Below are 15,088 nucleotides of genomic sequence, written 5' to 3'. Positions count from 1 at the left end.
TTGATTTCCTAGTTGTGGACACCCTCCTGCCATTGTTCCCATCTACTAGTACCTGCAATCATCCTAGCTACTTTCATATCCGTAACCTCAACCTTGTTGATAAGGTAACCTGAATCCACCCAGCTTTCACTTCCATACAACAAAGTCGGTCGAAAGATTGAACGGTGCACAGATAACTTAGTCTTGATACTGACTTCCTTCTTGCAGAAGAGAGTAGATCGTAGCTGAGTGCTCACTGCATTAGTTTTGCTACACCTCGCTTCCAGTTCTTTCACTACGTTGCCATCCTGTGAGAATATGCATCCTAAGTACTTGAAACCGTCCACCTGTTCTAACTTTGTTCCTCTTATTTGGCACTCAATCCGTTTATATCTCTTTCCCACTGATATTACTTTCGTTTTGGAGATGCTAATCTTCATGCCATAGTCCTTACATTTCTGATCAAGCTCTGAAATATTACTTTGCAAACTTTCAATCGAATCTGCCATCACAACTAAGTCATCCGCATATGTGCAGCATATGATCCATAAATAATATGAACAACAGTGGAGACAGGTTGCAGCCTTGTCTTATCCGTGAAACTACTCTGAACCGTGAACTCCATTTACCATCAACTGACTATCCATGTAAAGACCTTTAATTGCTTGCAAAAGTTTGCCTCCTATTCCATAATCTCGTAGAACAGACAGCAACTTCCTCCTAAGAACCCTGTCATATGCCTTTTCTAGATCTGTAAAGCATAGATACAATTCCCTGTTCCACTCGTAACACTTTTCCATTATTTGCCGTAAGGTAAAGATCCTGACGACCTCTAAGAGGCCTAAACCCACACTGACTTTCATCCAATTGTGAATCGACATTGTTAATAATTAATATCTTTTATTTAATTTCATTGCTGTTGGCATAGTGTAGGTCTAAGATGTGTTAAATTCCTGCTTGCAAAACTGTTACCAGATTTTTAGTTTCTATATGTACATTTTTTTAAATGAAATGCTGCTGGCTTCAATTTCAACTTTCCACATTTTATTTTTACATTCTATACAGTTCTTCCCGTAGTACAACAAATCATCATAAGATCAGACTTACTACTTCCACCACAACACTGTCTATTGCTAAGATGCTGACTTCAAAAGGTAATGCATCAGATATAGTAGTTCTCTCATATTGCACATTCTCCTCTCAGGGATAATAATCACAATAATAATAATAATAATAATAATAATAATAATAATAATAATAATAATAATAATAATAATAATAATATGAGAAGGAAATTTGCTACTCACCATATACCGTATTTACTCGAATCTAAGCCGCACCTGAAAAATGAGACTCTAAATAAAGGAAAAAAAAAAAAATTTCCTGAATCTAAGACGCACCTGAAATTTGAGACTCGAAATTCAAGGGAAGAGAAAAGTTTTAGGCCGCACCTTGAAATCTAAACAAAGTTGGTCCATTGTAATATGAGAGACAATTTAGGTCAAATGAATAACGATACAGCTACAGTAGTTTGGTTCAAGTCGTAAGCTTAGCAGTTAAGCTTTACCAGGTAGCCATTGCAATGCGTCAGGCGCTCCGTCCGTATTTATATGGGTAACCTCCCATTTTCGGGTGCTTCGACTGGTTTGAATCAGTTGCTTATTTTGCTTTGATCTGATAAGTGACGTTCTCTTTGTTGTAGGTGTTTACGTCACACTAAGCTGAAAATGCATTACTGTACTGTGTCGTGCATTGTTTGTCGCATTCTGATAGTGCGTGTTTACGGCCTGTCGCCGCTCGCGGCATGGCTTGCTTTTGCGCGCGCTGCCGCCGCTTACAATAAATAGGAATCATCTCATTAGCGAAACAATGGCAAGAGACTGCTATTTGTTGTTACTTACACTGCTGCTTTCTTTGATAATGATCAACAAGAACCAAATAATAGACTGCGTACGATAGATGATGATCTGAACGAGAGTTAGGCGAAAAATTATCTCTGTTTGAAAATCTTTGCAGCCGCTTCTTTAGTACGTCAAATTCTGCACAGAAATTTGAGTCATCTTAGATTTAAAAATCTAGTCAACTGCCTTGCTTCATTTCTGACTGTATCGCTATTAGGCATAAGAATAATACGAATATAAACATGACATGATATGTATATTCTTCCGCGTTTGCTGATGTCTCACTCTAGTTTCGTAGTTTATTCGGCAGACAGGATTTAAATGAGATAGCAGCAAACATGAAAGAATACATGACAAAATGTTTATATTCGTATGCTTTCTTATAGTGAAGAGATTACTGCTTGTGATTCACAATTCATAAAAGTTCCTGTTACAACCATCTCTTCTCACAGGTAGGAAACAATTCAGAATGTAGAGTTGGCCATATTGACAAACATCCCAAACAGTCTTGGATTTTTTGCAGTACATTGAAATGCTGCTACATTTGAAGATGAACAATGCGGAATTTGTATGTACTTCTTTGGATAATGTATGAAAATGCAGTGGTCAAAACTCGGGATGGAGAAAAAAAGTTCGTCTTCCACATTCCTTTTTTTTTTTTTTTTTTTTTTTTTTTTTTTTTTTTTTTTTTTTTTTTTTTTTTTTACTGGCGCAGAGTTTTTGGTGCCAGTATTTATCTTCATGCCTGCAAAGCATGCCTGTGTAGCGCTACATATATTCGACGGCAAAAGTTAGTTGTGGCGGCACCTACCAACGTATTTCAGAACTTTCGCATTCTTTGCACTCGATTCTAAGCTGCAGGCGGTTTTTTGGCTTACAAAAACCAGAAAAAAAGTATGGCTTAGATTCAAGTAAATATGGTATATAGATAACAGCAGCATTGCTATCACACTTCGCTGGGGCACTCCAGACAATGCGCTCGTCTCAGACTAGCAATCTCCATTGAGGGCAATGTACTGTAGCGGGACTTTGAATTTCGCTGCGCTACACTCGTTCCCTCAGATATAAATTATACCGTCGCAGCTGTACAAGCACTCGAGAGGCTCCTGGAAGAGCTAAAAAAATTAAGCAAATTCCAGTGTTACATTGTTGATTTTCTTTATTTAAACTTACGACTTGTCACCTGAATTTGTTTTTTATATTTCATTTTATCTGTTTCTACTACCGTGTTATAATTTCATGTATTGACTCGTTCCATGACCATGGAGACTTCTCCTTAATTTGGTCCCATGGAACAATAAGTAAGTAAGTAAGTAAGTAAATAAATAAATAAATAAATAAATAAAAAGTTCTCGGTTAGCATCCCAAGCTTTCGATGACTGCCTCCGGCATCGTCATCAGGGGTAAAACTGACTGTCGTGGACCAGTGAGGGTGCCACTTTTATAATCAATGGACGGCTTCTCATTGGCCGCATGACGTCACGGTGAAAACGGCGTGTACCGAAGTGGCGGCCTCTATATCCATAGATTTTGTTTGCACGCTTTATCCAGCGTTGCTTGCAGTGCCGTCCATCGCAACAGGCGGACAACTGCGAGGAATGTGAGAAAGTCTCCCTCTGCGCTCTTTCTTTATCAACTGCGCGCTTCCGTGGAAGGTGTATATAGAGGCTCTGTACAAGGGGGATCTAGTTGAGGACAATATTATGGAAATGGAAGAGGATGTAGATTAAGATGAAATGGCAGATACGATACTGCGTGAAGAGTTTGACAGAGCACTGAAAGACCTGAGTCGAAACAAGGCCCCGGGAGTAGACAACATTCCATTAGAACTACTGACTTCCTTGGGAGAGCAAGTCCTGACAAAACTCACCCATCTGGTGAGCAAGATGTATGAGACAGGCGAAATACCCTCAGACTTCAAGAAAAATATAATAATTCCAATCCCAAAGAAAGCAGGTTTGGCAGGCACAGGAAGAACCTTCCAACCACCCCTTTAACTAATTGTGTATCCGGTAAATAACCATCCCAATCCTGCACCGGTGTGACACACAGGTACGACCAAAAAGAAGAAGAAGAAGAAGAAGAAGAAGAAGAAGAAGAAGAAGAAGATGATGATGACGATGATGGTGACTAATTTTGTTCTTTTCATCGTATTTTTACCAAATTTCCTTTTTAATATTTCATGGCATATAAATAGTGAAATTTTGGCTTCGTGAATGTAGATTTTCCAGTATCTTGTTACCAGTTGTAAATTTCCATGCAAGACATTGTGAGATTTTTGTCAGCAGCGTACACCTGGAAAGTCTAGATTCAGTTGTTTTTTTTCCTGGTTTACAGCCATAGCATTTGTTTCAGTTTTCAGAATTTTCATTTTGTGGGAATATTTTCAAGATTGTGCATACATTGTAAACAAATGGATTCCTTCCAGAGTAGCACTCTGACAGGGGCGTCAAACCTTTGTGCACCTTTCCCGGCCTGCACAACTTTGCTGAGGAGAAACCTGTACAACACTCATGAAATTTTTCTGTACATCTGCATTCACACTCAGCAAACCACTGTACCGGTCATTAGGGCTTCATCCCATTCCATTCACATTTGGAGCATGGGAACAAAGATTTCTTAAACGCCTCTGTGTGTCCTGCAATTAGTCTGATCTTATTCTAATGAAACCTATGGGACTAACAAATAGTGGGTTGCTGTATATTCCTAAAATCATGATTTAAACCCATTTTTTTGAATTTTTGTAAGTAGCTTTCTCAGGATAGTTTGCATTTGTCTTCAGGTGTATGCCTGCTCAGGTCCTTCAGTGTTTCTGTGACACTCTCTCACAGGTCAAACAAACCTGTGACCATCTGTGCTGCATGTCTCTGAACCCTTTAAATTTACCCCATTGGTCCTACTTGGTATAGGTTGCACGAAACTGATCAATATCCTTGGGTGGGTCACATGAGCGATTTGTAAGCAATCTCATTTGTAGACTCAATGAACTTCCCCAGCATTCTACCACTCAACCGATGTCTACCACCTACTGTATCCATGACCGAACCTGTGTGATAATTCCATTTCATATCCCTACAGGTATTTGTACGAGTTCAACATTTCTAACTGTCACTCGAAACTGTAATCGTAGAATACTGCTGTACTGAACATTTAGAGCAAGTTGCCAGTCGTTGTACATTTTGAAATCTGATGAATATGCGACTAAATATCTGTGGAGCTTTCTCACACAGTGCTTCCTTATAGATCACTGTGCCATGTCCAAAAAGTCTCAGGGTATATTCGTAGTGTCTGCAGAGTCATACAACCTTAACAGGAAGGGACCCAACACACATCCCACGGGTACACTCAAAGCTACTTCTTCATCTGTTAATGACTCTCCATCAAACAAAACAGGCTGTGTCCTCTCTGTCAAAAAGTCCTCTGTCCAGTCACAAATTTCAGTTTACCCCATACAATCGCACTTTTGACAATAAGCGTGAGTGTCGCACTGTGTCAAATGCTTTTCATTAATCGAGAAATACTACATCTACCTTACTATCTCGATCCTGAGCTTTCATTTTGTCATGTGTGAGCTGTGCAAGTTGGGATTCATATGATCAGTATCCATGCCGATTGGCATTGAAAATGTGATTCTGTTTGTCAAACTTTATGTTAGAGCTCAGAATACGTCCTAAGATTCAATATTATATCGATGTTGAGGATATTGGGTAGTAGTTTCATGGATCTCTTTTACTACCCTTCTAGTAAATGGGTGTGATCTGTGGTTTCTTCCAGCTAGGGCATGACTTTTGTTTGAGGGATACACAGTAAATTAGAGTTGTTCATTTATAAACAACTTTTTCAACCTGAGAGACTATTGTTGTATTTCCGTGTGTGACTAACCGATGAAGGTAAAAATGAAAAAGAAGTAAGTTCCCAGTATTTACAATAATGACACAGCTCTAAATCAGTTACCCAAGTTTACTGTCTAGTTTTTAGTAAATACTGTTTTGTTTGAAGAGATGTTTTGACAGATTGTGATTTTATCCTTGGACCAGCATACTGCCTACGACGGGATGATCAGCATAGCGGCCATGTACTATGTGTACACTGCTATGAAGGACACAAAAGGCGTGTGGCCCCTGGAGAATGACTTCGTGTCCTTCCGGAGGAACCTGAGGGCACCGCGGGAGCTGACATTTGACCTGGATGAAGCACTCCGCACGGAGATCATCCGAGTACATGAGGAGCTGGAACCAAATGTGAGTACTGCCCAAATGTAGCCAAGGCATGTGCATGGTCTCCTGAGCGTGCTGTCTCTTGTGCAAACGAGGACATGCTAAAGTGCGCATCATTTACAACGGCGGCCAAGTTTAGGTTCGTTCTACGCATCTGACGTCACAAAATACAGTCATCCAATGAACAGAGAATGACGTTGCCAGAGCTCGACTGCAGTGCAGAGCATGGACGAGTGTCTTCAGTTTTAGAAACGTCCAGTAATAAATAAAGTAATAGAACAAAAGCAATGTCTTGATAGCAGACTTTCTTTTATAGAAATTTTGTAAAAAGCATTCGTTATACCAATTGCTTCATATTCTATTAATTAATTAAACCAAACAAGCAATAAGCCTCCTTATTCAGGTGATAGCAAGGAAAGGTGTTTGTGTCATTCTCACGAACCGCTTTTTTGCAATAAAGAACAGCGGTAATTGTATATTTCCCATAGTACTTCGACTAAACGTGAGTAATTCATAGACATACCAACAGTGTTTGTCGGTATTTTGCATGATATTTTAGAGTCCTCCAGGAGTACTATCAGATGATGAGCTACGTTAGTGTAATGGTTAAGATGTTTGGCTGCCAAACGAAAGGTTCCGAGATTAAACCGTCTTCAGAATTTAGTGTTTTCTTTATTTAAAAACAGTATCGAATTGTCTTGCTTCATGAATTTTATTCATTTTAATGAAATTTTTTTAAAATTTCTTATGCTTTGTCTCTTCATTACAACCATAATAGGTTTTCGGTTTTCTAGTTTTGTCCTCCAATATTTCTTTCCACAGCAATTAAAAACAATAAAAAGGCACACATACAATATTCATGTTATCTGTTTTGTTTGTATGTCATCTCTCCGCAGTCACTGTTTTACTATTCATATTGAGATATATTCTTTGCAACAGTATTTAAAGTATTATTTAGCGCAGGATTTGAAATATACTCCTCTTCTGCAACTGTAATAAGCGTCTTAATTAGACCCGATGCGTTTTTCTCTTTTGAAGCATCTTCAGTGGACAGTATTTTGTCTCCTCCATTGCCAAGCAACCTTGGGAGAGCAAGCCATGATGAAACTCTTCCATCTGGTGTGCAAGATGTATAAGAAGGTGAACTACCTTTAGACTTCAAGAAGACTAATTATTCCAATTTCAAAGAAAGTGCATGCTTTAGTAAGTCATGGTTACAAGATAATAACATGAATTCCTTACAGAATAATGGAAAAAACTGGTAGAAGCTAACCTCGGGGAAGATCAGTTCCAACCGTGCAGAAATGTAGGAACATGTGAGGCAAAACTTACCTCAGAAAATTGGTTAAGGAAAGGTAACCCTACATTTATAGTATTTGTAGACTTAGAGAAAGCTTGTAACAATATTGATATTAATACCCTCTTTGAAAATCTGAAGGTAGCAGAGCTAAAGTACTGGGAGCAAAAGGCTATTTACAACTTGTATAGAAACCAGACACCAGTCATAAGGGCCGAGGGGCATGAAAGGGAAGCAGTGGTTGAGAAGGGAGTCAGACAAGGTTGTAGCCTATATCAGATGTTATTGAATCTATACGTTGAACAAGCAGTACAGGAAACCTGGAGTACAAATTAAAGTTAAAGTAGAAGAAATAAGAACTTTCAGGTTTGTCAACAACACTGTAATTCTGTCAGAGAAAGCGAAAGATTTCAAAGAGCAGTTGAATAGAATGGACAATGTCTTGAAAGGAGATGATAAGATGAACATCAAAAAAAGCAAAACAAGAGTAATGGAATGTAGTAGAATTAAATCAAATAATGCAGAGTGAATTAGGTTGGGAAACAATGAGTTATGCCATCTGGGCAGCGAAATAACTGATGATGGCCAAAGTGAAGTGGATATAAAATGTAGACTGGCAATGGCAAGAAAAGCATTTCTGAAGATAAGAAACTTGTTAACATCAAATAGAGATTCAAGTGTTAGGAAGTCTTTTCTCGAAGTATTTGTATGGAGCATAGCCATGTATGGTAGTGACATATGGACAATAAATAGTTTAGACAAGAAGATAATAGGACCTTTTGAAATGTGGTGCTGGGGAAGAATGTTGAAGGTTAAATGAATAGATCACGGAACTAATGAGGAAGTACTGAATAGAATTGGGAAAAAATTATATTTGTGGCACAACTTGACTAGAAGAGGGGATCGGTTGCTAGGACATGTTCTGAAACATGAATGGATCACTAATTTAGTACTGGAGGAAAATGTGAGGGGTAAAAATTGTAGAGGGAGACCAAGAGATGAATACACTAAGCAGATTCAGAAGGATGTAGGTTGCAGTAGGTACTGGGAGATGAAGAAGCTTGCACAGGATAGAGTAGCATGGAGAGCTGCATCAAACCAGTTTCAGGACTGAAGACAACAACAACAACAACAACAACAATTGGAGATGCCAGAACAATGAGTGCAGCTCATGTAGCATTTGTGGTATTCCACACACTGGTCAGTACACATGTTATTTTTGCAAGAGCAGCAAGCAAGTTTTCAATGTTAAGCAGCATTTTTCTATTCGTTATTCGGTACACGTTTTGGACACTTTTTGTACATAATGTCTCGATACTTTAGTGTCAAACAGTTCAACAACTGTGGGATCAATTACGCTTTTTCAAGAATGTGGATCATTTTGATGGGCGCTAAACTGGTCGAGGTGGGGAATGTGATACTGTGTGTCTTCAAAAAGTTTGGGGAAACTATCTGTGCAATCTCAGATTTTATACATTTGTACTCAGAAAGCAGTGCAGAAGTCAAAATTTCATGCATAGCACACTCATAATGTGCAGGAATTGAAGCTAAAAATATGCATATACTCGAAAGTGTTTCTCCACGATTAAATTCTAGCTTATGTCATGGAATGAGTGTGATTCAGCCATTTCTACATTTATTTCATGATAACTCATGTCTCGTGGTAATTTGCTAATGCATTGGGTGCAAATATATAACAACATTTTTGTTATTTGAGTAGAAAATAATGAAAACAAACATCATCCTTATGACACATGTACTGTCTGCTTTCTCATTGCTTGGAGCACTAGTGTGACTCCAGTTGTCAGCCGGTAACAAATTTCACACCAGAGTGTGTTGTGACTATATGTAGAAGATTTATTCAAAAAATTCTCGGACATTTGTAGTTTTGCACAAATGATGTGTCCGAGAGAAATTTGGTTGGCTTACCTGCACACTTCTGTGTTTAATGTGTAACTGCTGGAAGTTTCATTGTTGTATGTCTGTTAGTTATTGTTCAATACTGTATTGAGTATGACACTGTGTTGTACAGTTTGCGAATTTTGAGATGGCAGGATCAGATGAGCAATGCATCTGCATTATATTTTTCATGAAACTCAAGAAAACCTCTACAGAGACACACCAAATGATGCAGGAAGCCTATGGTGACGAGTGCTTAATCCATACTCAGTGTTATGAATGGTTCACACGGCTTAAAAATGGCCAGTTGCAAGTTAAAGATGACCATCATTGAGAATTATCTTCAACATCTACTGATGACGGTCAACGTCACAATCATCAACAAAATAGTGCGTGCCAATTGAAGACCGACTGTCTGAGGGATCGCAGAAGAATGTAACATTTCAGTTGGATCGTGTCTTGAAATCCTGACACGGCACCTTGGAGAGCATCGTGTTGCTGCCAAGTTGGTCCCACAGCTCACGAGTCGAGACCAGAAAGACCTTCACCTCGTAATCTGTGAAGAGCTGTCGGTTCACGGAAATGAGAATGACATGTTCCTTAAGAAAATCATAACTGGTGATGAGACATGGATGTATGATTATAATGTTGAGACCAAGGTCCAATATTCACAGTGGGTCAGAAAAAGTTGCCTGAGCCCAGAAAAAGCTCATCAAATCATGTCAAATGTCAAAACAGTGCAAACAGTTTTCATTGACTTTGAAGGATTAGTTCATCACTTATTCGTGCCACAGGGACAAACTGTTAATCGATGGTACTGTCAGGATGCGTTGCAATGTTTGCGAGAAAATGTGGAAATGGGACGACCTGAAATCTGGAAAGACAATTTGTGGCTCTCACATTACAATAATGCACCTGCCCGTCCATTCCTGTTGGTGAATGACTATTGCACAAAAAATAAAATCACTGTTTTGCCTCGTCCTCCATACCCTCCAGACCCGACCCCTGTGAGCTTTGTTTTATTTCCAAAGTTGAAAACTCCATCCAGAGGATGAAGATTTGCAATAATAGTTGAAATAAAAGAAAATTTTCAAGAAGGCGCTTCGCGCAATTCATAAAAGGGGTGTACCAAGACTGCTTTCAGAAGTGGATACGGCGTTGGTGACAGTGCATCAATTGTGGAGGTCAGTATTTCAAAAGAGACCGTGCGCAATAAGTAAAGGGAAAACACTGAAAAATATTGTGGACAAAGTTGCAGAATGTTTTGAACAGACTTTGAATTAGATTGTGGACATACTGTATGCTGCAGATTCTGCCAGTGATTCCCAGCTATGGTGGATGCAGTGAGTAGTGTTGTTGTTGTTGTTGCTGTTGTTGTTGTTGTTGTTGTTGTTGTTGTTGTGGTCTTCAGTCCCGAGACTGGTTTGATGCAGCTCTCCATACTACTCTATCCTGTGCAAGCTTCTTCGTCTCCCAGTACCTACTGTAACATACGTCCTTCTGAATCTGCTTAGTGTATTCATCTCTTGGTCTCCCTCTGCGATTTTTACCCTCCACGCTGCCCTCCAGTGCTAAATTTGTGATCCCTTCATACCTCAGAACATGTGCTACCAACCGGTCCCTTCTTCTTGTCAAGTTGTACCACAAACTGCTCTTCTCCCCAATTCTATTCAATACCTCCTCATTAGTTATGTGATCTACCCATCTAATCTTCAGCATTCTTCTGTAGCACCACATTTTGAAAGCTTCTATTTTCTTCTCGTCTAAACTATTTATCGTCCATGTTTCACTTCCGTACCTAGCTACACTCCATACAAATAGTTTCAGGATTGACTTCCTGACACTTAAATCTATACTCGATGTTAACAAATTTCTCTTTTCAGAAACGCTTTCCTTGCCATTGCCAGTCTACATTTTACATCCTCTCTACTTCGACCATCATCAGTTATTTTGCTCCCCAAATAGCAAAACTCCTTTATTACTCTGTGTCTCATTTTCTAATCTAATTCCCTCAGCATCACCCGACTTAGTTCGACTACATTCCATTATCCTCATTTTGCTTCTGTTGATGTTCATCTTATATCCTCCTTTCAAGACACTGTCCATTCCGTTCAGCTGCTCTTCCAGGTCATTTGCTGTCTCTGACAGAATTACAGTGTCATCAGCGAACCTCAACGTTTTTATTTTTTCTCCGTGTACTTTAATACCTACTCCGAATTTTTCTTTTGTTTCCTTTACTGCTTGCTCAATATACAGATTGAATAACACCAGGGAGAGGCTACAACCCTGTCTGATTCCCTTCCCAACCGCTGCTTCCCTTTCCTGCCCCTTGACTCTTACAACTGCCATCTGGTTTCTGTACAAATTGTTAATAGCCTTTTGCTCCCTGTATTTTATCCCTTCCACCTTTAGAATTTGAAAGAGAGTATTCCAGTCAACATTGTCAAAAGCTTTATCTAAGTCTACAAATGCTAGAAATGTAGGTTTGCCTTTCCTAAATCTATTTTCTAAGATAAGTCGTAGGGTCAGTAATGCCTCGCGTGTTCCAACATTTCTGCGGAATCCAAACTGATCTTCGCCGAGGTCGGCTTCTACCAGTTTTTCCATTCGTCTGTAAAGATCTAAATAAATTGAGTTGTGGACTCCAAACCCCTGTTTATATCAGAAGCCCCCATCCCTGTTTATTAGGTTTTCTGGCATCTTTAATGTGACCGACTCCTTAGTTACACAGTTCCAGAAACTTGGAGTTTGCACCAAAATACTGACTTCACCATCTTTAACTCTGTGGCTGTATTCTCAGCATCATCTGATCTGCTAAGTTGTTTTTGTCTCGTGTGTCACAGATCTTACTCGCACGTCTCATTGACTGATCCGGTAGTTTGCCCCACATAAGACATGGCACATTTGCATGGAGTGTGGTACTCACCAGGTTTCTGAGGCCTAGATCTGCTTTAACATCACAGACAACACTTTCTGTCTCTGTCGACAGGAGCAGAATACACCGCATGCAATATTTTCCGTAGGTGTTTGGAATGGAAAGAACGACTTGGCTGAATACCTGGAAGTGCACCATTAAACAAGTTCTGTAAATTTGTGAGTACTAAGTCGCCATTTGAGTGCTGACGACTGGTAATCGTGTGCTAATGTTCTGTAGCACACATAATTTATCTATTTCTTCTCGAATGTGAGCCAGAAATTACATTATAAGTAATGTCATATCTGTTTGAATGCAATCTGTTATGAAATTAAAATGAACAAAGCACGTTTTGTAGTGCACGCCGCTAGTGGTCTCGCGGTAGTGTTCTCGCTTCCTGAGCACGGGGTTCCAGATTCGATTCCTGGCAGGGTTAGGGATTTTCACCTGCCCTGAGATGACGAGGTGTTGTTGTGTCGTCTTCATCATCATCGTCACTCAGCCCCTTATGGTCAGAGGAAGGCAATGGCAAACCACTTCCATTAGGACCTTGCCTAGTACGATGGTGCAGGTCTCCCACATCATTCCAATACGCTCTGTCAAGAAGCATGGGACTTCATTTCCATTCCATGTTTTGTAGTGCTCTCTCTCTCTCTCTCTCTCTCTCTCTCTCTCTCTCTCTCTCTCTCTCTCTCTCTCTCTCTCCATAATAACTATAAACCAGGGTCATTTGCAGAAATGATAGTTAGCAGCACTATGATCAACTCAGAGAGGTTTCCAGTTATCTGTTTTTGTCTGTGCTTGCTCTGATGTGATCTCACTGTGGTGCTACATTGCCTACAGCACCAGGTCAATACTTTTCTTTAAATGTGTGTGCAAAGTATTGTGCAAGCAACATGGTGAACTCTGTAATTTATTTGCTAAAGAGGCCCTTTCCCAGCACATCTTTCAAGGAGAAAATGAGAGTTAAACAGTTAGCCTTGCAGTCAAACGCACTGCCTGGTAATTCATTGGCTCGGTTTGGAATCCCGCTGCTATCATCATCTTTCCCCCATTTTCTTTTATTCCCCACGATGTGGGACTATTAATTACAAAATGTAAATATATTTGAACACTTCAGTTTGTTTACACAAGATTAAAATATTCAGTTTAGTTATGATTATTTCTGTTGTAAGTCAAAAGGCTATAACTGGTGGTACTAAAGCTAGTTTATATGAGAAAATTTAGTATAAAAGTGTATGAAAAGAGCTGGAGTTTGATGTTCACAATGATCTTTTTTGCTTTCCATGCTTGTTATTTGGAAACAGTGGTGTGTGGGGGACACGGTGAGTGAAAGATCGAAGACACATTAATGAATGATTAAAAAACATATTTAAAACATAAAAAATATAAATAATATATTTGAGCTTAGTCCATATGGTAATATTGAAACAGTATCAGGTTGTGCCTATCACGAAGATATGTTATTGTTCAGTCCAAAGACCGATTTGATGCAGTTCTCTATGCTACCTCCTATCCTCTGCAAGCCTACATCCTTCTGAATCTGCTTACTTTATTCATTTCTTGGTCTCCCTCTACAATTTTAACCCCTCCCCACTTCCCTCCAGTACTAAATTGGCAAACCCTTGATGTCGCAGAATGTGTCCTATCAACTGATCTCTTCTTCTAGTCAGCTTGTACTACAAATTTCATTTTTTCTCAGTTTCATTCAGTATCTTCTCATTAGTTCCACAAGCTGTCCATTTGATCTTCAGCATTCTTCTATAGCATCACATATCAAAAGTGAAGTTACAAAGAAATCCAGACCATTAGCTGCTTACATGCGTTGACACATATCAACAGGGACAGTTGAAAATATGGGCCTCGACTAAGACTCGAACCCAGGATCTCTTGCTTAGATGGCATTATCTCCTGTCTCTTGCTATTTCCAGTACGACACCTTTAGATGGGCTTATAAGAGCTCAAAACCGGCCGTGTGATAATACGAGAACTTAACAATTGAAGCGGTATTTTCAACCTCTGGTCAATCATAGTCGACGATGTCACGGTGTTAACATGGCAGACGCACGGATTATCGGATGCAGAGACCCACTGTTAGGAGCATTCGGTGCGCTTTGTGTTCAGAATTTAAGTCTGGTTCTAGTTTCGCCACAGTTCACTGCCTGTCCTATTTTTACCAGTGTGCTAAGCCTACGATGTCTGACATCTGCAGTTGGCATGGCAGCCAGCCCCATGATGTCCGGATACGGTTTTACCTTGTTTTCACCACCTGTTGAAGGCTCTCATCTCGGCACTCCTCGAACCCCCGAGTCGTGCAGTTTCCAAAATGTCCCTGCCGAGCATTCGTGGCGTCACAATCTGTCCTCGGTCAAACTCGGTAGATCGCACACCTTTTCCAATCTACCCGTGGACGGCACACTCACGGATACTAAGTGCACCAACGTTTGTGATGATGATATCACTTGTACGGGTGTATTTCAATAGCAGGTTGTTGGTTATAATGTTCTGACTGATCAGTGTTTATAGTGTAATCCGTTTTTAATGGGATGTATTGAATACCTTGGTCTGTTGCACTACAATGCACACCTACTATTACTGTAATTTCTGCGGAACATTCACAATCCAGTATAACATCCTGGGTCCTGTCGTTCAAATATCTGTCTCGCGTGTGTTACATTTCCAAAGATACGTTGTGCTGATAGTCCTCAATTCCTCTTTGCAGCACTGGGCAGTGTGCGTGACGTATGAGCAGTACTGTGGCTTTGGGAAGGAATTCATACAGGCACACCGCCTCCACCCAGACTCGTGTGTGCAGATGGTACTGCAGCTGGCCTACTACCGGCTGCACAACAGGTAATCTCTCTCTCTCTCTCTCTCCTCT

The 15,088-nt window shown here is 39.8% G+C and overlaps 1 protein-coding gene across 4 annotated transcripts in view; it reads left to right on the top strand.

Moving 5' to 3' along the window:
* Nucleotides 1–15,088, top strand: part of LOC126295101 (peroxisomal carnitine O-octanoyltransferase) — a 166,259-nt gene that overhangs the window by 78,340 nt on the left and 72,831 nt on the right. For all 4 annotated transcript variants that reach the window (XM_049987357.1, XM_049987354.1, XM_049987355.1 and 1 more), the window contains exons 8-9: nucleotides 5,918–6,121; nucleotides 14,930–15,060. In XM_049987357.1, coding sequence (XP_049843314.1) covers nucleotides 5,918–6,121; nucleotides 14,930–15,060 — 335 coding nt within the window. The remainder of the gene's footprint in view (nucleotides 1–5,917; nucleotides 6,122–14,929; nucleotides 15,061–15,088) is intronic.

Source organism: Schistocerca gregaria, chromosome 11 (genome assembly GCF_023897955.1).
Source record: "Schistocerca gregaria isolate iqSchGreg1 chromosome 11, iqSchGreg1.2, whole genome shotgun sequence".
Taxonomy (NCBI): Eukaryota; Metazoa; Arthropoda; class Insecta; order Orthoptera; family Acrididae; genus Schistocerca; species Schistocerca gregaria.
The sequence above is the reverse complement of the archived record's forward strand: the minus strand, read 5'-3'. Positions and strand labels throughout refer to the sequence as shown.